Here is a 24,720-nt window from a genome sequence, read left to right on the forward strand (position 1 = left end):
GAGGCACTATTCAATGCCAATGAAGAGAAAATGGAAAAGTAAAGTCCACAATTTGAAATCTCAGTATTTTCTGGAATTTACCTCATTTAAACTAGCAAAGAGTAGTTCATCAAGTCGTGATGTGAGAATAAAAACGTTCTACTTGCATTTCCTGTAATTTTTCTGGAGAGAGGCTTGAGGTCTGAATTAAAAAATGATTTTCATTTTAATTCAATTGTTATAGAATTTTGTCATTTGCTATCATTAAGAAATAACAATCTTTGGTATGATTTTCATAATCAAATGTCTAACATATCCCCATTGCTGAAACGATAATTTTTCAGATAGAACCTTTTTACGCTGAAACATATTTTTCAAGTGAGGAGTTGTCAGATAGAACCTACGATGGTTATAACTTAAGAAGATAAAATCAGGACAAGAGTGGAAGTCAGCAACAATTTTGGTATTAGAATATTGAAATAATTGTTAACAATATTTTACAGATTAATTAAAAATTATTATTTGTCAGATAAATTAAAGCATAACGCTGTAAGCGACAAATTTGTGAAGAGTAAGATTTCAATGTAAAAATGTACTGACTTTACCTTCTATTTACTTTTTCATTGTTTTTATAAACCACATAAAAATTTTACTTACAATGTTATTACGGCCCATTCTTCAGTTATTATTAACAAAACTTTAGAACTGAACTAAAAAAAATGAAAACTAGGTAGCGGCATTTGTATTATGACATAGGAAGTCTTCATTGCTAACAATATTTCAAAAATAAATTTAAAAATGGTTTATAAATTTAGGTATGCATGAAATGAGTGCCTTTACTAACAGAATTTTACAAAATGAATTAAAGAATAACAATAAAAAAATGAGTGCTTTTTACTAATAAGGATAGCTTTGTACTGTACTCTTTTTAATCAAACTTTCGTAGTCCTTTCTGAGGTCCTTAGGCATCCATTTTAACGCAAAATCTATACCTGCAGTCTTCGCTTTACTGAACTTATATTTAAAAAAAATCGAAACGTTTGCTGGTACTGTGAAAATCTTTCAAATCTTCAGACACAAAGTCAACCGGCGAAGAGATGGATCAGCGCGAAGTTTAGAGCAGAAAACTCCTTTGCCATGTTTCTTTTATTTGCGATTGTTTTGAAAATGTAACAGGTCAAATATTTAATTCATAATTAAGATGACTCTCTTGCTTATGACATTAATGCAAAAACATTAGTGATAATAATTTCCTCAGTACCTTTTATTGGACTAAATGTCACGGCTTCATTTCGCATATCACGTGACAAGACAGCAATTCAAGGAAGAAGACAACTACTCTCTCCTCTCAAAGTACGCGTCTTTTTTTTAACACATTTAACATGAACAGCTATTTTCATATTTGTCCAACTCTAGTAGAGATTTGCGCGGTTTGACAGTAGTTTTCAAAATGAGCTAATATTATCAGTTTTAAATAGTACGGAATTGGTTTGGAGAAGACATCGGAAAAGAAATTTTACAGGGAGACAACTGAAACTGGATTAATTTCTCAAGTGATTCATGGGGTTATTATGAAATTTTCTTATGTTTTACATGTGCTACACAATTTCACACCACATTAATGTCAATTACATACAGCGGTATTGGTATTATATTATTTTTACTTCATTATTATTATTATTATTATTATTATTATTATTATTATTGCGATCACTATTATCATCATCATCATCATTTTCGTTATCATTATCAAATTATTCATAAAAGGTAGAGTTATTAAATTGATTTACCTGATGTATTGATTTATTATTAATTTATATATATATATATATATATATATATATATATATATATATTCTTAGAGAAATTCATTCATGTTTTCTACTCAACAGTAGGCCTTTCACTGAAAAACCAGCATTCTCCAATCTTCCCCTATTTTCTGCCTTCCTCTTAATCTCTGCATATGATCCATATATCTTAATGTCGTCTATGTTGTTATGTTTTATTTAACGACGCTTGCAACTGCCAAGGTTATATCAGCGTTGGCGGTGTGCCGGAATTTTGTCCCGCAGGAGTTTTTTTACATGCCAGTAAATATACTGACATGAGCCTGTCGCATTTAAGCACACTTAAATGTCATCGACCTGGTCCGGGATCGAACCCGCAACCTCAGGCATAGAAAGTCAGCGCTATACCAACTGCGCCAACTAGGCCGACATGTCGTCTATCATCTGATATCTTCTTCTGTCCCGACCTTTTCTTCGTTCACCATTCCTTCCAGTGCATCCTTCAGTAGGCACTTTCTTCTCAGGCAGTGATCCAACCAATTTCTTTTCTCTTCCTGATCAGTTTCAACATCATTCTTTCTTCACCCACTCTTTCCAACACAGCAATTTCTTATTCTGTCTGACCATTTCACAAGCTCCATTCTTCTTCATATAATGCGATCAGGAAGAGAAAAGGGATTTGACTGAGTCACTGTCTGAGAAGAATCTACCTACTGAAGGATGTGCTGGAAGGAATGGTGAACGGAAGAAGAGTTCGTGGCAAAAAGAGATATCAGATGATAGGTTATATTAAGTTATATGGCTCATATGCGAAGACCAAGTTGAAGGCATAAAAAATGAAAGATTGGAGAATGTTGGATTTGTAGTGAAAGAACTGCCTTGGGCAGAAAACTTTTAATTGAACTGAATTGAATATAATTATTTATCACAGGTTTGAGGCACCAAAATGTAATGTTATAAGAAAAATGGTAAATGTAGGGATTAGTGAAAGACATGAAATCTTATCAAAGGAAATGATTACGACACAACAAAAGGACATTAACATATTCTCAGAATTATCATTAAGGTGCCTACTTACACGCAAGAGAGAACCTAGAAAACGAGAAGCACACGCGAAATATATAGGCCTACGCCCTAACTGAATTTCGACATGATATTTTATCAACAGTAATCTCACTAGACGTTTTGATTTATCTAGAGAAAATCAAAACTCGAGTGGGATTTAATTGACTATTACACGATTAGAAGAAAGTATATAAAGATTAGAAGTAACGAAGTACTCCAATACAATAAAATATTAATTGACTTACGAAAATACAACTGTCTTCAAATGTATTATTGTACCATCTCAACATTACAAATATTACGCTAGATGCATGCTAGATGGCAGTAGTGAACAATGCCTTCTCGTAGAGAAGTTCTCGATCTATTATACACGATGGCAATGTTACTAGTCAAGAAGGCTTTGTTGATTCAGTTTCATTTTTATTATTAAAACTTCAATTATCCGAATCCCAGTAATCAACGTCACTTGACAGATGATTTTCAATAAATCTTAATATTAAACAATCTCTGGTACGTGACTATCCATAATATCATATAGCAGAAGCTATAACATAACCTAACTAATATACACAAGTGTTAGAAAAGTTTTAATTAACGACGATGACATAAAAAATAAACATGAATAATTTTAAAAGGAATAATTATTGAATGTACAAATTTCAAATTTGAATGTGGTTGGTGGTTCAATTGATGTTATATTGGACTTGTGCGTAATAGAAGTGGAATTCGTTGATTTAGGCCTACATGGTGTATTCAACTTATTCAGAATTTCCGAATGAATAATTTTAAAAGGAATAATTATTGAATTACAATTTTCAAATTTGAATGTGGTTGGTGGTTCAATTGATGTTATATTGGACGTGTGCGTAATAAAAGTGGAACTCGTTGATTTAGGCCTACATGGTGTATTCAACTTATTCAGGATTTCCGAATTGTGCTCTTCATTTATTTGTAAATCGGATTTCAGAAGATGCATAGGTATGATCATTGATTTTTATTAATTCTTGTTCTTGAATGCCAATGCGAGTCATATTTGAAACTGCTGTGCATCGACTGGAGTGGTTTGTAATTTTATATATATATTTTTTTTTTTGTTTGACGTCCAGACCAGCGCAGTTTCAAATGTTGGCAAACAAAGAAACAAATGATAGGGACGCGATAAAATTAAACAAATGCTAGGGACGCGATAAAATTAAACAAATGCTAGGGACGCGATAAAATTGTGCGATAAGTAGCCATGATTGGTTTAAATACGTCCTTTCGTACCGTTTTATTGGTCAAAAGTAGTATGACGTAGTAAGAGTGTAATAGTCAACAGTAATCTCACTAGAGGTTTTGATTTATCTAGAGAAAATAAAAACTCCAGTAGGATTTAATCGACTATTACACGGCTGGAAGAAAGTATATAAATATTAGAAGAAATAAAGTACTCTAATATAATAAAATATTAATTGACCTACTAAAATTCTATGTCACTAATATTACTTTCACCAAAATGTTTGAACGAAGCCGCCATTTTCAGTTGACTGTCTATGATGTAAACAAATGACGATCGCAAAGCATGTTTTATAGTAACGTAAAGAATTTGCAGTTTGAAATGTTGGCAAACAAAGAAACAAATGCTAGGGTAGTGATGAAAACAAACAAACGCTACGGAAGCGATAAAACAAAACAAATGCTAGGGAAGCGATAAAATTGTGCGATAAGCAGCCATGATTGGTTGAAAGGCGTCCTTTCGTACCGTTTTATTGGTCAACACTAGTATGACGTAGTAAAAGTGTAATAGTCATCATAATTTTCCATGTGTTTATCGAAATAGTTTTAATTATTGCATTGATTTCGTTACATGAAAATTTAGTTGCCTCCTCAAAATTTATTCTTCTTTGGAATTTTTTAGCTTAAAGTTTTTTTAAATTTGTCAATAGGTTCAAATGAGTCTCCATATCTTTAACTATAAGAAAAGTAGCACAAGACTCAGGGCATTCACCAGGTTTCTTCTTGCGTAATTCACTTGTGAGTGGCGACACGTTCGATACATAATGACCACCAACAGAAACCATCGAACTTAGCAGGAGCATTAATAAATCATAACCTTATAATTACACACTAGAATTCTCCATGCCACAGAATTTGGTCGGCATCGAAGCGACTTCTGAAATCTCGGACCTCCATTTATAAGCCACAAAGAATTCGTCAGTGTCATTAACTGTTTGCAGATGGCTCCATTTAGATCTTTGCAATAAATTCCCCCCTGAATTCCAATTTTTATACAGTAACTTGTAATACAATACACAAGCTATTCGCAATTAAGCGTACATTTTATCTATGTCAATGGTTTCCAAATTGTACAGTTCAACTTCAGGGTCATCGCTATCTTCGGTTGGGGAAGCTATCAAAATTCTTGGGCAGGAATACAAACGCAACTGGATTCTAATTAATGTCTTCATAATAACTGAATTCGGTTTTTCTCCAAGTTAAAAAAAGGACAGTAGTTTTCATGCCACCTCGGTTCAATTAATACAAAGTATTTTTATTAAAGACAAACCGAGCGAGTTGGCTCATGCGTTCAGCACGGGACTCGTACTCGGGAAGTCCGTGGTTCAAATCCCCGGACCGACCAACCTGAATGTGGTTTTTCCGTAGTTTTCCACAGTTACTTAGGAAAATGCCGGGTTGGAATTTCATTGCCACGACCCATTTCCCTTCCTCTTTCCTGTGGAAAAAGAATTTAGATTTCGTATCATACCACTCATATTCATCATCTCATTTCATAGGCATATTCAGGTCATGACACATCGTTAGCTTGCAGGAGGGGCATTCTCTCCAAAATCATCTCTGGGTTCAAACCTTTCGCAATATATCTGTCAGGATTCATTCTTTAAGAGCACTTCCGAGGGCTCGGGGATGTAGGCGGCCTATTGGGTGAGTGGATGGGGGTTTCATGCGGCCGGTGGGCTGGTACACCTCATTCTCATTCATTCCATAATTCGGGGTGCACAATAGGCCACTGTCGAGCGGACGTGCTGAAGGGTTAAAGACAAGGAGATCTGAAAAATTTCGTTTCATTATGAAACACTTTAGCATACTGGAGAACTGAAGAAATGTATGTAGAAGTTGAGGGTCTCATGAACTCAAAATAATTTGGAAACCACTGGCCTATGTTAAATGTGAACATTATGAAAGAAATAATGGTCTGGCATTCTTGGCTAATGAACATATTTACACAATTTCAAACTTATTTTCCAGGGTTTGTCGTTCCGCTGCGCTGGGAAAAAATTAAAGATTTTCATGAGAAAAGGGCAGAAAAGAGAATATAACCTGGAGAACATGTAAAACGAGAAAGGTTAATAAAGTTCTTGCAATCAAGATCAAGCTATCAGTATACAAATAATTTAAGTTCAGAACATAACAACAACAGAGATTTATATAAATTACTTCTGTGCTGTTCAAAAATAGTACTATTACATTAGTATAGAAATAAAATTTTCTACTTTGGGAAGAAATGCATCTGAAATACTTGAATTAGAGGCCTTGGTACTTACCGATAAATGAACTCTTTGCAAGTCTGTCAGCGAACTGAAATTAGAAAGTATGAAATTTCGGTATATACTTACATAAAAATATTTAATTTGTTAGTTTCTAATCAATACCACAACTAACTGTGGCATATTATGTTAAAGAACATAAAAAATTAATTGAGAACAAAATGTGAAGGTGGCGGACACGAGGTCGAAGCGTCGCCGACCCCTTGGAGGATGTCGCTACGTAGGATTGTTGACCCTCTGCAAAGAATACGGAAGTTTATGAAAGCTTAAAATAAGGGAGGCGAGACTAGGCAACATATAAGACGCTGGAAGGGTCCTGCTGTTCAGTAATGAAACCTGGAGCCTAGGTGAAGCTGCTCGCATAACTACGGGGGTTGTCTTCTCCTCGTATACTCATCCTCGAGATGGGTGAGTTATATTCAATTTCCCATGTCATCCACGCATCATTTGTTAGTCATTATTACTCGGCTTATTATTTTCTTAAGGATACGTTAAATTACTATGGCAATTTTTACATTGTCTCTCTAACTTGATGCAAAACTCTCTCTTCGTCGCGTCGGTGCGAAAGTTTTACTTTTTGCGCCGTATCAAAGACGTAAAACATCTTTGAATATTTTGCTCGTGTGGTAGGAGATTTATAAAGGGTGATCGTAATAATGCCATTAATTTCAGGAAGTTATTCTTCGAGATATTTCAAACAAAAAAGTTAAATTAGTATTTTGTTCGACTTTGCTTCCTTTTGACATAAAAAATGTTTTATATGAAACATTTCATAGCACTTTTTGGAAAAGCCATTGATTTAATTCCTGGTATGTTCAGTCGATTTAAGAGAGCAGTGTATTAGGATAATAAATGACTGAAATAATTTTAAATAAAGTGGATATAGGTTAAATGGATCCGTCTTCTTGCTTATCAAGTAATGTGTAGTCTTAATTATTAACTATGTCATATTTATTGAAAGGATCAACGTTTTCGGCAATTGTTTGCCATCATCAGATCATCATAAGTATCATGCTATACACACTGAACACTAATTACAAATATAAGTTGAATGAAGTGATATTCGGGTAAACAAACATGATTACCACTTGACTAGATAAATGCTACATTATAATTAGATGTGCATTGACTCAGCTGTTTACATGAACAATATTTTCATTTTCTCATAAATGTTTAGATTGGACACAAATTAAATTATGACGTGAAATAATTACATATATTATTGAATTTTCATATGGAAGTATTGAATTCCAGCTAATGCATAAATTGAAACAAGCAGATTACGAACGTGCTTAATGCTAAATAATTACCGGTACTATGTTTTGAAAAATTCTGCTATTGAGAATTACATATATATATATATATATATATATATATATATATATATGTCAAGTAATCACCCAATGGAACTTATGCAATATATGGAACATGAAGAGTTCAATAGCCTATGTACTTGTTTCACATTTCATTCTGTGTTCAATTTTAACATTTATGATAAAATGCAATACCATTGGGTGATCATCTGACATATGTATACGTAATTCTCAATAGCAGAAGTTTTCAAAATATAGTAATTATTTAGCATTGAGCATGTTCATAATCTGCTCGTTTCAATTTACGCATTAGACAGACAGACAGACAGACAGACAGACAGACAGACAGACAGACAGACAGACAGACAGACAGACAGACAGACAGACAGACAGACAGACAGACAGACAGACAGACAGACAGACAGACAGACAGATAGATAGATAGATAGATAGATAGATAGATAGATAGATAGATAGATAGATAGATAGATAGATAGATAGATAGATAGATAGATAGATAGATAGATAGATAGATAGATAGATAGATAGATAGATAGATAGATAGATAGATAGATAGATAGATAGTTTATTTTGCAAAAACGTGTGGAACATGTATGGCATCGTCATATACAATTTAAAATACATGATATCATACAATGGATACAAATTAAGATACATGAATATTAAAAAACTCATCGACATCATACAATGGATTTGCCAATAATATAGTCCTAATTCGTGTCCTAAACACTCGGAATGGAAGATTCCTTATATCAAGAGGTAAACTATTAAATAATTTAAAAGCAAAGAATAGAAAACTATTTTGAGTAATACTGTATTTACATTTGTCAATATATAAATTTGTATCATTTCTTGTAGAATATTTATGACAGAAGTACATGCTGTGTAATTATTAATGTTATTCCGAATGTAAAGGAGACAGGCCAATACATACATAGACGGCAATGTCAAGATTTGTGACCTTATAAAAAGAGGTTTACAATGAGTCGCATTTGGTACTCCATAAATTAATCTTAAAGCTTTCTTTTGTAATATGAAAAGAGCTTGAGCAGAAGTATGGTGACCCCAAAGAATAATACCATAATTTAAACGACTTTGTATATGGCTATGAAATATTGTAAACAATACCTTGTTAGGTAAATTATTCCTTAACAACCTTAACATATATAGGCCTTTACTTAATTTCTTAGCAACATACTCAACATGAGTTTTCCATCCCATTCTAGGCTCAAGAAAGATGCCCAGAAACCTAACAGCAGTATTGCTAACAGTAGTAAGACGATTAATACCAAAGTTTAATTTAACAGTTTTGTTAGAATTAATCATAAGGTTATTCGCACTGCACCAATCAACAACCCTTCTTGATACATCAGCAAGTTCCATAGACAATATGTCACATTTTTATGAATAGTATTAACTGCTAAATCATCAGCAAACATGAAAGACTCAGAACATCCATCCCGAATATAGTCGGGAAGATCATTAACATAAATAATAAAAAATAAAGGTCCCAAAATTGAGCCTTGAGGCACACCATGTTTTAATACCTGATACTGTGACCTTTTACCATTTGCCAAAACAGATTGATGCCTATCATTCAAATAAGACGCTAAAAATTTTACACTAAGACCATTAAAACCATAATATTTAAGCTTAAGTAAAAGAGTTTCATGAGAAACTGTGTCGAAAGCCTTTGAGAAATCATAAAAACTACTACTAATATGATAACCATTTTCAATACCCACAAAACAACGTTTAACAAAGGACACCACAGCCTCCACAGTACTATGTGAATACAATACTTCCACATGAAAATTCAAAAATATATGTAATTATTTCACGTCATAATTTAATTTGTGTCCAATCTAAACATTTATGAGAAAATGAAAATATTGTTCATGTAAACAGCTGAGTCAATGCACATCTAATTATAATGTAACATTTATCTAGTCAAGTGGTAACCATGTTTGTTTACCCGAATATCACTTCATTCAACTTATATTTGTAATTAGTATTCAGTGTGTATAACATGATACTTATGATGATCTGATGATGGCAAACAATTGCCGAAAACGTTAATCCAATCAATAAATGTGACATAGTTAATAATTAATACTACACATTACTTAATAAGCAAGAAGACGGACTTATTTAACCTATATCCACTTTATTAAATTTGCTTATCGGTCTACACCACCTTTTCAAAATTAAAATATGAAATAATTTTAGTTTAGTCCTTTAAATGTGCAGAAATTTTATTCGAACAAATGTAACTTTGCGTTCTGAAAAGTAATTTTAAAATGTTACATTTATTCTGATCAAATTTCTGCACATTTAAAGGACAAAACTAGGATCGTAGACTGAATGACAGAAATTAACTCTAATCTCCTACCGTTTTCGAAAATGGCTTGATTTCAAATTAATCTAAAACAACACTTTTTTTAACAAAATGTTAATGGCCAAGATTATATGCAAATTATTTTGGTTCCCTCTATTGGTGATTTCACTGAGAGGGATTCTGCGACGGCACATACAGACGACTAATCTATGTACGAACTTCATACAGTGTTCGGCGATAGAATTATCAGTATGAATATGTGGCCTCCTCAATCCTCTGACAAAAAATCTGACTGATAATTCTATCGTTAAAAGTTCCACAAAATGAAGATCACTGGGATCAGTATTTATTATTATCATAGTGCCAATTATCTGTAAATAAAACTATTTATCGGATTTGAGGAATAAAAACTTCTCTAAACCTACTGCATGATAGTCTGTGCAAATATAAGATAATATTTATTTATTTTATTTCATAAGACAAAGAGATTATTCATAAATGTTATATTGATATGATGTTAGCGGGGAAACCTCTGGGAATGGAATAGTAAATCAAACAAAATTTATGTAAGAAAACGTACAGTATAGGTACCTTATCAAACACAAACCTCTCATGATCTGAGAGGAACCAGCCCCATCTATCTGGTAAAAAGCCATCGCTTTATTGAGATAATAATACTAATAATAATAATAATAATAATAATAATAATAATAATAATAATAATAATAATAATAATAACAAAATAGTGAAGTACAAAGTGTACAATGAACACAATTTTAGTAAGTACACACACCAAAGAAAAATTATGATAATAAGTTCCTCAAGTTATCACCCATGACAGACGTAACAATATTGGTAAATATCATGAAACAGAAATAGATAAAATAAAGTAAATATTATTAGAATATCAAAAATGTAATGTTATAAGAAAAATGGTAAAAGTAGGAAAAATAGTGAAAGTTCATTTCGCTTATTTTATTGGTATATTTGTTTCTTTTATTTCCTCTTTTGATAATTTCATTTGCTTATTTACTAATTTCACTTCTTCGTTTTGCTTATTTTTCTTGTTCAGTTTGCTTATTTGCTCAATTGCTTCTGTTTTCTCATTTGTTTCTTTACTTATTTGCTCATATATTTACTTATTTATTTCCTTGCTTATTTATTAATTATTTATTTCCTTATATATTTACTTATTTATTTCCTTATATATTTACTTGTTTCTTTCCTTATATATTTACTTATTTATTTCCTTGCTTATTTATTTACTTATTTATTTCCTTGCTCATTTATTTACTTATTTCTTTCCTTATATATTTACTTATTTATTTCCTCGCTCATTTATTTACTTATTTATTTCCTTATATATTTACTTATTTATTTCCTTGCTCATTTATTTACTTATTAATTTCCTTATATATTTACTTCTTTATTTCCTTGCTCATTTATTTACTTATTTATTTCCTTATATATTTACTTATTTATTTCCTTGCTCATTTATTTACTTATTTATTTCCTTGCTCATTTATTTACTTATTTATTTTCTTTCTCATTTATTTAATTATTTATTTCCTTGCTCATTTATTTACTTATTTATTTCCTTATATATTTACTTATTTATTTCCTTGCTCATTTATTTACTTATTTATTTCCTTGCTCATTTATTTACTTATTTATTTCCTTATATATTTACTTATTTATTTCCTTGCTCATTTATTTACTTATTTATTTCCTTGCTCATTTATTTACTTATTTATTTCCTTATATATTTACTTATTTATTTTCTTGCTCATTTATTTAATTATTTATTTCCTTGCTCATTTATTTACTTATTTATTTCGTTGCTCATTTATTTACTTATTTATTTCCTTATATATTTACTTATTTATTTCCTTGCTCATTTATTTACTTATTCATTTCCTTATATATTTACTTCTTTATTTCCTTGCTCATTTATTTACTTATTTATTTCCTTATATATTTACTTATTTATTTCCTTGCTCATTTATTTACTTATTTATTTCCTTGCTCATTTATTTACTTATTTATTTTCTTTCTCATTTATTTAATTATTTATTTCCTTGCTCATTTATTTACTTATTTATTTCCTTGCTCATTTATTTACTTATTTATTTCCTTGCTCATTTATTTACTTATTTATTTCCTTATATATTTAGTTATTTATTTCCTTGTATATTTACTTATTTATTTCCTTGCCCATTTATTTACTTATTTATTTACTTATTTATTTCCTTATATATTTACTTATTTATTTCCTTGTATATTTACTTATTTATTTCCTTGCTCATTTATATACTTATTTATTTCCTTATACATTTATTTATTTATTTTCTTGCTCATATAGGCTATTTACTTATTTACTTAGTCATATATTTACTTATTTATTTACTTGCTCATTTAGTCGTATTAAAGGTTTTTTTATTTGAAATACCTCAAAGAATAACCCCCGATTACTGAAGGTCATTCTGTATATATGTATACATTATTTAAAACAATAGCAACGGCCACGGAGACTCGAACCCCCGGAGAATAAGTGTCCTTTGTTCCGGAGCTCTTGATTACTGGAACTGCACATAGACCTTCCATCTGCGCGTCACGTCTAACCCCATCACGAAGGTCCGAGTCCAAAATACAACGAACGCAACCGTATGAGTGACGCTATGAAAGCAGCTCGAGGAATCGGTCCAAAACTTTTTTTTTTTTCTAGAACTGTACATTCTTGCCCGAAACTCCTATAGTGAAAATCTTTGTTAACGTTTTGGAAGTTTTTACACATACAAGATTGTACTATACGTACAGTACAAAGAATTTATATCTTCGATACAATATTTTCTACTATAATATAAGACAAATATTATGGCATAACCAGTTGTGCCTTTAGTTGAGCGCTCCTTATAAAAAGAATAGGGATTCAATGTCTGGCAACGCTTACAGAAACAAATAACAGGGTAGGCCTTTATGTTCTTTTTATTCTTCTTTTTCCTTGATATTAACTTATCGATATACAAGGTGATTCACGAAGATTTACCGTCACTTACGGAGCTTATTTCCAAAGATTTTCTGAGCAAAAAAGTCATATAAACATGTGTCCTAATCTCAATACTTTCAGAGTTACATTAATTTGAAGTTGTTAGTAAAATACTTTTTTTCTTTAGTTTCAACGGTAAAATAATATTACAAATAGAGAATGAGCATTCAGAAGTATTATTTTTTTTAATTGGCTAGTGTTCTGAAGCTAAAAATGTGTTGTTAATTGCTTTGTACAGACTTTATTTTTCAATTTTTAACTAAATCGCTTTCTCTACCTTCCTTATTACGTCATTGAAGTTGTTTCTGTAAAGAAATAGGGAGTGTTTGAAAAATTAAACAAGTAGAAACCCATGAAATCTTTATAAATTAATTACGGTCCCTGTGTTGATGTACAGAACGGATGCTTGGATATTAACGGAAACTATATAAAAAAAATACAGTCTAGCGAATTGAATGCCATATCCTTAAGATGTTAGCTGGAAAAGCATTGCGTGATCGAAGCTGGAGTTAAGATATGACAAATTTAGAATATTAGATATAAATGTAGAAATAAGTAACATAAATAAATGACTCCGACAGTAAGAATGGTGTGAGATGAATACATTTTCAATTACATCGTACATTATAAACCGAATGTCAAGAAGAATGTAGGAGACAAAGAAAGAAATAACAGGCAGCATATATAAATAAATAGGACAGAAAATATTTTTAAAAACTTAAACTAGCGAAACTTTCAAGACTAATCGCTGATGATGATGATGATGATGATGATGATGATGATGATGATGATGATGATGATGATGATGATGATGATGAGGAGGAGGAGGAGGAGGAGGAGGAGGACGATGAGGAGGAGGAGGAGGAGGACGACGATGGCGACATTCAGACTAGAATACAGTAGAACCTGTATTATCCGTGGTAATAAAGGGGATGGAGTGAACGGTTAATCGAAAAAATTGGATAATCCGTACCATAAAAAGTTTTCATAAAGTACATACCGTAATATTTTCGTAATTTCCTCCATGGTGTTTTTTTAATACATTAGGTAGTGGATCAGAAGTTCAATATTTTAAGTCTGTTTTTTTTTTACAAATCATGTTTGATTTTCCGATAAGTCAGTTGTTAAAACATTATTTATTGTACTTGTGTCTAGTTTTCAACGACGGGTTTTTAATGACCAAGAAAACTCCTTATGACAAGTGTCTGTGGGAAGATAGAAACAGTCGAGGCCTCATGTTGTAGATTTACAAATTTTATACAGTTTATATTTTATTTTTCATTAGCCTAAATCGCATACAGTTGTAATTCATATCTCGTATTGTGATGTGAGATGAACCACATTTTCTCTTTTCCCAAATCACTCAATTACTCGCGCACTTTTTTCTGCAGTACAACATGTTTTCTTTTGACACTTGTAGAATACATTTTGCCTAGAAGTTAAACAGTACGGCCACTCGAAGAGTAGGCCATAATTCGTAAGGGTAAAGGTTTATAAAAACACTCTGTAGAAAAAATTAGTACTAATATAATGTACAGTACTTCATATTTTTTTCTGCGAGCGAGAAAGACAGTCGGATAATCCACCAATCGGTTAATAGGGTGACGGATAATCGAGGTTTTACTGTATTTATAAGAGCATTGTTCCTCCTGTGCACTGGAGTGTAGTGATGGACGAAGGGTTTAACAAATGCTATAGCTCGCACAAGAAACGATTACCGAAAACCAATGGTGGCGTTGCTGTCTGTTTTGACATGTGTATGTAGGCACGCCGAGGGGGGAGAGGTACGGGCCGATGGAAGTACTGTCTCTTCCAAGAAGATGAACAAATGAGGACATCGCTGTGGAAATAAAGAACGTAGCAAGACAAAAATTCGAAGCTAATTTTAAACGCGCAACATATGTTTACGAATGAAATAATAATACCGTGCGATACAAGACACGTATTCACATGCAATGGAACAAACTAAAGTCGTAATGTAACTATTACAACGCAAGAATAATTCTATCGATGTCATTTCTCTTCGGACTGTACTCTTTAATATCATTCAAGCTATCTCGTGACCTTTCCTGTCGCCCGCTCTTCCTTATCGCATTGTTTCATTCGCATTCCTTCCGTCGGTATTCCGTACTTGCGAGACCTATACCTACCATACCTCCTTCTCAATGCATGAGTGGCAGTTGTAAACTGTAGGTCTCATATACATTGATAATAATAAAAAGATCTACACAACGAATTCTTTTTCTTCTCCGAGCACAAGAACAACCAGCAAGATACATGGCGGCGAGCTTTGCGTTCAGTGTTGGAATGAGAGACGTCAATGGTGAAATTACTGCCTGAATGTTTTCGGATAATGAATGAATATTTACATGAATCAAAAAAAAAAAAAAAAATACAACATAAATTATATTTCAGCGTCGATTCCAAAATAAAATTGTATACTTCATCTTACGATGTTTGGTGACGTATATACGTCCGTTGATGTGACATATTAATGAATTTAAATACTATTATAGTTATAATCATGCCATGGTATGAAAGAAAAAGTTTATTCACACCCATAAGCAGTGCTGACTAGATCAGACGCTATGGACAGTACTCTATAACAGAGTCGCCAGTATGAAAGGATAACTCCAAGCCTTTGGCGTGAGCCGTACTCGATAGCTCAGTGGTAGAGCGCCTGACCGGAGAACAGGAAATCGCAGGTTCGATTCCCGCTCGAGGTTGTGTAATTTTTCTTTCATACCATGGCATGATTGTGACTATAATAGTATTTAAATTCATAAAATTGTATATTTTAATTTAATACTAAGTGACTCTTAACATTGAAAGATGTCTGCAACTCTTAGGAAGGGGTGTGGTAAGTATAATTTGTTTATACCAGTGATTTAGCAAAGATTACGTCATAAAATACAGCCCGCAAAACATAACAAAGGGGAAGGTAGAGGGGAGAGATCTAGGCTAAGAGGACAAATCGGGGAACACCTTCACTATTGCAAGTTTTCAGAGCGCAGAGAGGGACAGTGATGGCTAAGGGAAGGGATATCATGTTTTAACCCTCCATCCTGCTTCCGTATGTTTTTAGTTAGTTATTTAATGACGCTGTATCAATTACTGGGATATTTAGCGTCGATGGAATTGGTGATAGCGGGATGAGGCCGCAGATTCGCCATAGATTACCTGACATGCGCCTTACGGTTGGGAAAAACCTCGGAAAAAACCCAACCAGGTAAGCAGCCCAAGCGGGATTCGAACCCGTCCCGAGCGCAACTATGGATCGGCAGACAAGCATCTTAGGCGACTGAGTACCTCAGCCAGTGGCTGCTTCTGTATTAAGAGGTTGACTCACGAGTCAAGAAATACCGACCACTGCTTTATATCGTCCGACTATCAATACACTCGAGTGTAATATCGAATTCAGACATAACTAAACTTGATACATCTCCTGTATATGAAAATAACTTCTGCAAACAACTAAAATAAAAATATTGAACAAAAATACCGAATAAGACATGGAAGTGTAGAATGAAGGAGACAAGGTAAGAACACAGTCTAGTATATACAGTCACGAAGCTCAATATGTAATAAATATGCATCCATAGATAGTTGCTAACCACTAGGATCGCTACTGTCGCCTCATTACAGACAATACGAAATAGTACCTGCACAGTCTATTGTTCCTAGCAACCTCATCAACTCAAGCTTCGTGACTGTATATACTAGACTGTTGTAAGAATATAAACTGCAAGAAATATATTGGTAACTGCCATCAATAATTAAATATTGGAAAAAACGAATAAAACAAACGAATCGCTGAAAAGTACTTACCAGAAAGATCTATGGAAAAAAAATGAAGGACCTCTTACTACTGGAAGAATACGGACTACTTATTGTCTACTAAAATGGCGTCAAAATATAGTTTTATTTTCTCTAGCCTAACTATATATAACACAATTTTCAGTACTTGACTGATGACTTTCTTAACATCGTGCAATTCGGTGGCAATGTCTTCCTTTACTGAAAAAAAAGTAGTTCATACACGATCAATATTGCGTCTTTTTTTGTAATTATGCAACCTGAAAGTCCCAGAGACGTCGCGTGTGATGATCAAGTATGAAAATTATCACCGGTAAAAAGCTGGACCTGAAATTGACATCGATCTCACGTTGAGCGGCGACAAGAAATGTGTTACGTCACCATCCTGAAACATTATCACCATAAAAACATAAATACAAATAAATATTTGCAGGTTTTTTAAGCTTAGATTCCAATGACAGACACGTATGAGCCTATTGGAATATTTTGTACGAGTAATGAAGAGTTTATACCAGTAGTGGGCAAAATGAACGCAACCCACAAGACAGGATTTAAATGGCAACTGCATACTGTGGGAGGGGTTGCACTCTACAGTGCAGTGACGGATTTACAGACAGTTGCGCCACTACACTCCTACCTACCATATGTAATTACAATAGTCCATTCACGTGATATTTAATTAACCATTTATCAAAGCAATTTCTTCGAAATTGGAATTTATCTGTGCATGCTATTTTCACTTGCGCAAGGAGATGAGCATCGCTTAAGCGGGATCTGTGGCTGGAATTTATAAATTTCATTTTAGAAAACAGCTGTTCGCATTGGTAGGTTGATGAATACATACCGTCATTTCCCATAACTATGGTCCTGGAACACAACTATTGTCCACGATACAACCATTCAAAGATCATTGTAGAAGTAACATAGACCGTTCGTAGATAGCTGCAGTGACTTGAATTCAAACTACAGTATAGCAAGAATATTGATAAATGAGGTACTACGTTATGGAGTACAAAATTTGAATAGTTGTATCGTGGACAATAGTTATGTTCCAGGACCATATTTATGGGAAATGACGGTACTCATTATTTTTTAAGCAAACTGTCTAAGCAGTGGATATGTAGTACTGGACATCTTTTAAAAAATTTTAGCCCCCCCAGTAGACCTTCACATTCTGCTTTCAAGAAGCCATCATTCTGCAAATCCAGTACCTCTAACTGCAATTCTGGGATAACATTTTAAATTTAAACATGAAAAGGAGTGGTAAAAATATAGAAATCTTTCTCCATCCTTTGAAAATCACTGAATCTGTGTTCTTTGAACTCGTATAACAGGTGATCTACTTTAAGAATGTACATATTTAAGTTCGCGTCCTGAATATTTGTAACTGATCCTAAACATGAGAAATGAAAGAACCGCCTTTCTTGTAAGTGTGATATCCTCTCGATTCATATGATTCTGCGAAAGACATTGTATCACTAATGAAGCTCCGAAGTACAGCAGTCCAGTATAATCCGCCACGTACACGCACAGTATTTTCATGGAGTGGGGGAAGGGGAAGGTAGGGGGTAAGTTTCATGCTTCGCTGAGGTCTGACGTCACTGTGGCAATGCCGCAGGAATGCCCACCATTGGTCTATACGTACAGAAATGAATAAACTAATAGTTTTGTGAAATGTCAAGAAACTGTCTGGTCTAGTCAGTTTTTCAATTTCTTGCCAAAAATATACTCTCATTAGCAAGGAACGGGTTTTTATATACTAAAATGTATAAATATGTAAATATACGTAAATACACTGTGTTCCACTGTGGTGGGGTTTCAGAGGGTTATATTCTTTTAATGAATAGAGGTAGAAATTTAATATTGGTGCCAGATGAAAATAAAACTCTCAAAGTTTTTCGTCTGTAAGTTTGAGGTACTGAAGGAAACAAAAGACGGTAAGAATCGAACAAATGCAATAATCTTCATTGTTACAATTAATTATACAAGATGGATGTCTAAAGAAAAGTGCAATGTGTTTTGTGACTATCAAAATTTGAATCTATCACTCATTAAGCATATCCACAGCAAACTCATACCTTTTGTGATAGTCATCTGGATGAAGTGTATATAACAATAGAAGTTTACAAGGAGTCAGATGAAGACGTTCTTTAAAGATCTATGAATATTGTTATTTTCGGTAATCCTAATTGTCGGGCACATTTACGAACTGATTTCTTTGGACTCTGAACAAACGTTCTTCGGATGGCTTCTACCGTTTCATCGTTTTGTCGATGGTCTTCTAATACACTTTTCTCCAATAGCTTTTCCTGTCTCTTTTAATTATCTCAAGTCGCATACGAGTTACAGATTCTTGTTTTCCATTAAGCATAAACAGTAGGCTACACTTCTTGAACATTATAGCATAAGTTAGAATTTATAAAACAGTTATATTACCGGTTGTTGTGTATGGTTGTGAAACTTGGACTCCCACTTTGAGAGAGGAACAGAGATTAAGGGTGTTTGAGAATAAGGTGCTTAGGAAAATATTTGGGGCTAAGAGGGATGAAATTACAGGAGAATGGAGAAAGTTACACAACGCAGAACTGCACGCATTGTATTCTTCACCTGACATAATTAGAAACATTAAATCCAGACATTTGAGATGGGCAGGGCATGTAGCACGTATGGGCGAATCCAGAAATGGATATGAAGTGTTAGTTGGGAGGCCGGATGGAAAAAGACCTTTGGGAAGATTGACACGTAGATGGGAGGATAACATTAAAATGGATTTGTTGGAGGTGGAATATGATGGTAGAGACTAGATTAATCTTATATATTATTTAATGTACCGAAGTACATATGATATTTCCATTACTCTTTCATCGTATGATGACGCAGAATATCTGCATGGATATTCTGCGTCATCATACGATGAAAGAGTAATGGAAATATCATATGTACTTCGGTACATTAAATAATATATATGATAAGCGTGATTTAAGACGGCGCTTATTCCGTCGGATCCCGGCCAACTAGTCACTCATAACGAGTGCACCTCAGCACATGTGTGGACTTCGGTCCTACGTTCATAGACATCTATGACATAGTGCAGAGGGCGGCCACTAGAGGGAACCCAAGAGTTGGAACTTAATCAGAGACAATTCTGACCGACGCCGGGGTGGTATCCGGTGTGGCTTAGTGGATAAAGCATCAGCACGAAGAGCTGAAAACCCGGGTTCAAATCCCGGCGCCGGAGAGAATTTTTCTCCGTTCCATTACTCTTTCATCGTAGATTAATCTTGCTCAGGATAGGGACCGATGGCAGGTTTATGTGGGGGTGGCAATGAACCTCCGGGTTCCTTAAAAGCCATTTGTAAGTAAGTAAGTGATTTTGTTAAGACAACGTTCGTATAAGTTCGCCATAACTCTCTAAATGCTGCAAAAGTGACACTGAGTTGAAATGTAAACGTTCATACTATTTAACACAATTTGATTCTATCCAACATTGTTACAATGACAAAGCGAAAGAGCGGAAATAATGCCTTTTCTCTTTTTTATTATGATGCCAGCTATTGTTTTTCGACAACAAATACAAATTACACATCCTCTAAAATTGTTTGAGCCGTCCTTTCTAATGGTACCGGTATGAATTTCGTAATACGCATAGTTAAAAAATTATAGCAGTTTATAACCACGGAATGTTTCTATGGACACACTGTATTTTGACTCACGATTCAACATAACCGAAAGACAACAGTTAATGACGTCACACTACTGACAGTCTCGTTGCAGAATATGTCCCCGAAGCGGCTGCTACTGGCAGGGATTCTCATCGTAACGGTGGGCGCAGTCCTGGGTTGGTACGCGCTGCCCAAGATGATCTACGAGCAGATCGCTGCAGTGAGTTATGCAGTAAACCACAACTTATACAACTTCCAGGAGATTACTAGTTTTAAATTTGATTTTTTTACAGTAAAGTATTAATCCACATTTTAGAGAAAAATGAAAATTGGCATTCTAATATATATAGTTGTTTAATCAACTGTCCGAAGACACATCTGAACCTCACAAGTGATACCAAAAAGGCACCACTTATGAGGCAACTAGGCCAGGAGATAACGGGGTAGGGTGGCCAGTTCCTTTCCCCCTCCATTGTATAGGCCTACAGCGCCGACTAGCTACATATTACACTAGTCAGACTTCAATATAAAAATAAATCAAATAGATAAAAATTAGTCTAATAACACGTAAATAAACAAATACGGATAAATTACGACCTAACTTGGATGAAACTGAAATATCAATTTTTTTTTCGAATTTAAAGCAGTCGGACAAAAATATGACCAATTTTTTAATCTTGAAGATGAAACATGACGATATTGGGCTAAATCGTAAAATTAGTCATATTTAATATTTTTATTAGACATGTTATTATTCGTATTTTAATTATTATTTACAACGGGAAATACAGCGAAAACACTCTCTCCTGTATACTCTGTTAAATCACTTATTTCTTCGTCAAATCTGTTATGTGAAGAACCATTCTTCAATCTATTTTTTTCTTCAAAAAAATACTTCATAACATTGCCCCAAACCTAAACGGTTATGATTTTAATTTTAACTAGAATTTTTAATGTGAATGAGCTGGATGAAGTACTCTCTCTCATACATATCAATAAAAAATATATCATATAATTTGTAATTCTGAAATATATTTTATAAAATTTGACATAATATTCAATTAAATGGAGAATATATGAAATCAAGGTCCCGCGCCGTGGCGTAGTAGTCTAAGGCATCCTGCCTAGGACTCGCGTTACGGAATGCGCGCTGGTTCGAGTCCTCATGGAAGAAGAAATTTTCTCATGAAATTTCGACCAGTGTATGGGACCGGTGCACACCCAGCATCGTGATGTATGTGGGGAGCCACGATAGGTAGTGAAATCTGGTTGGGGAAGCCAGCTATAACGGCTGGGGGGTCATCGTGCTAACCACACGATGCCTCCATTCTGATTCGATGATCGTCCACTTCTCTTCGGCATGTGAACGTGAGGCCAGCAGACGGTTGGTGTGTCTGTTTTAGACCTCTATCATATGTCATGCTTTTTTTCTTTAATAAAACGCCAATGCTTGTCTAAAAGTTTGTGTTATTGTGTATGTCACTTTTTTTATTTTTACCGGCCAAACGTCGTTTTCCAAAGTTATTTCTGTTTCCGTTTCTTTGTTTCATTTTACTTAAGCTAATACAAACACAACACCCATCCCAAGGCGGGACTCGAACTCACAACCTTTTGGATCAAGCGGTAGAGACATTCCGTGCCTCTACCGCTTACGCCACTCAGGCCGGCACACTTGAGAACTCGCTCAGTCCGTAGACCGGTGAATAAAAAAAAAACTAGCTCAATCTTTTCATAAAAATGGACTTAACTCGTTTTGGATTCACACACTTTAATCGTGCTGATATTAGTGAAAGTGAAAGAGAACTCAAAACTATTTGTCTCAATCTTAGTCCCTGTAAACATGCAATTTATTCAATTATACTACGCGTTCAATGTTACATGACCGCTGGGCACTGATGTCGTTGTATACAAGACGTCGTAGGCGATTAGGGAGCGCGGGACATTGAGGATATCGGAGCATTCGTGAAGGGGTACGACGCACTCTGTTAGTTCGTGGAATCAACACCGGTCAATTTACAACGGACGGGTAGTAATAAGCCAATATACTGAGAAAGTGTATAAAATAAGAACAGATTATTTGATATGGCAGTGAAAAACTAAATGAAACCCAATTTATTGCCAGAACGTCAATTTGAAGCCGGGGTCGGACTTGCGAGAGTTGTGGTCCAACTTTCCTGATCCGGTGTGGTTCAAAGTTTACTTCTTCAACGTGACCAACCCCACGGAGATACAGCAAGGAGGCAAACCCGCCCTACAGGAGATCGGCCCTTATGTCTACGAGTAAGTATAGTCCGAGTCAGCTTACTTCGTACCCTAAGGGTGAAACCTAACCATTTTTCCCCCCATTACTACATATGCTAGTGGATTGTGGTGATTTTCTAGTTTGCAGGTTGAATTTTCTTTTGCCAACTTCGTTTCGAATTTCGATACTGACAAATACTACAAATGGTAGTGATTTTGTTGCTTGTATGTTGGCAGCTGAGTCAAATATCGACAATATTTGTCGGTAATGGAGTTCCATGAAATTGAAACTGTACTAGATTTCTGAGCCTGTTACTCGAAGCTAGTAAAATTTGAACATACTAATAATCAATTAATATCAGTATTATTATTAATACATAATAATAGTTATTTTATGTGTTGCGTTGTGGTTATAATTCAAGACTATAGTCAGGTAAGTTTTCGGAGTTAGTACTAATAATTACATGTGGTCAAACAAAGTACATTTTTAGGTTAGGTCTCGTGAGTCAATTGTTTAGTCAAACCAATGAATTTCGTATTGCCAGACAAAATACTTGACATGTTGATCCCTTTCTCGTGTAGTTTGTTTACGAAAATATGCTACAAATTATTGAATTATTTAGATAACTTTCTAACATAAAGTACGGTAAGTAAATAAGTCATTTAGTACGAAGAATCGTGTGATATCTGGTAACAGTTGGCAACACTGACAAGACGGCAATATTTGCTGTTTAGGAACTGTTCTTATGTGACCCTCACTATACAACTGACTTTCATTCAGTGCAGTACACATTACAACAGCGAATCTTCATTTATTGTACTATGGTATTACGAAGAAATCGTATTGTACGAAACGTGTCGTGCTATTATTTCTACGGAAATATTCTGGAATTCACCAACAATTTGATTCAAAGTCGTCATCGTCATCGTCATCGTCATCATCATCATCATCTTTATGGATTAGACAGCTTTACCTGTAGCAGTCAAGCCTGTTCTGTCCATCATTTTACTCCTGCCAATTGGTCTGTAATTCATAAACCGATGTGATAGCGTATACTCAGTTTCTGGAATCTGTAGAGTATAGGAGACGAAAACAAGACCTCTGCGCAAGTCGTGAGTGGAGGGGGCCAGTCCAATGATCGCTCTGGGAGGAAGGCACTGCTTGAAGGGAACGAGCGACTGCAGAGAGAAGACCATTTCTATCTGAACTCAACTGCAGTTAAGATCCCACACTATCACCCTCTGCCACGCGCATCTTACCCCTTGGCGTCCGCGAGTCGATCCTGTCCGCAACACACACCGCACTGTTAAGCCCCGCCAATTCGCTTCACTCCGTCTCCATCCAAATGCGCCGACTATCTCTACAAATTCCATACACATTCTTTATTGTAGACTACATTCTTTTATGTGGGATAACCAATTATTTACGTATTGATTTATTCTATCGTTCATCTCAAATATTTCAATTTTTTTTTTGGATATCTACATTTCTTTTATGATCTATTCTTTTGTATTCTGCAGGACCTCTTAGAAACATAATTTCTTTTGACTCAAGTCTAGTTTCCTCTTTTCCACTTAAAATACAAATTTCGCTGCCATACAATAATTACACTTTTAGGAAAGATTGTCATGATCATAATACTAGACAATTAAGTATGTTTCATCAACCAAAATGCCTATTAACAAAAACCAGCAAACATTTCGAAATAATGGCAATAGAAGTATCTAACAAATGCCCACATATTAATTTACTTTAAGCAATGGTGAATTTAGTAACGGTATCTCTAGTTGACTCATTAATAAGTCTTTCTATGATCTACAAGAATTTTTAACTCAAACTTTTAATTGTATTTGACAAGGTCTATTACACTATTTCAGTGTCTAAAGACTGTTATGTAAATAAACAG

At 34.2% G+C, this 24,720-nt stretch overlaps 1 protein-coding gene and 1 non-coding gene across 2 annotated transcripts in view; both read left to right on the forward strand.

The window, feature by feature from the left end:
* LOC138708553 (uncharacterized) overlaps window positions 1–24,720 on the forward strand; it is a 77,660-nt gene that overhangs the window by 31,733 nt on the left and 21,207 nt on the right. The window contains exons 10-11 of the mRNA XM_069838668.1: window positions 20,685–20,792; window positions 22,695–22,852. Coding sequence (XP_069694769.1) covers window positions 20,685–20,792; window positions 22,695–22,852 — 266 coding nt within the window. The remainder of the gene's footprint in view (window positions 1–20,684; window positions 20,793–22,694; window positions 22,853–24,720) is intronic.
* On the forward strand, window positions 20,077–20,148 carry TRNAF-GAA (transfer RNA phenylalanine (anticodon GAA)). The gene has a single exon. It is a non-coding gene; the product is annotated as a tRNA-Phe (tRNA).

This window comes from Periplaneta americana, chromosome 11 (genome assembly GCF_040183065.1).
Source record: "Periplaneta americana isolate PAMFEO1 chromosome 11, P.americana_PAMFEO1_priV1, whole genome shotgun sequence".
Classification (NCBI taxonomy): Eukaryota; Metazoa; Arthropoda; class Insecta; order Blattodea; family Blattidae; genus Periplaneta; species Periplaneta americana.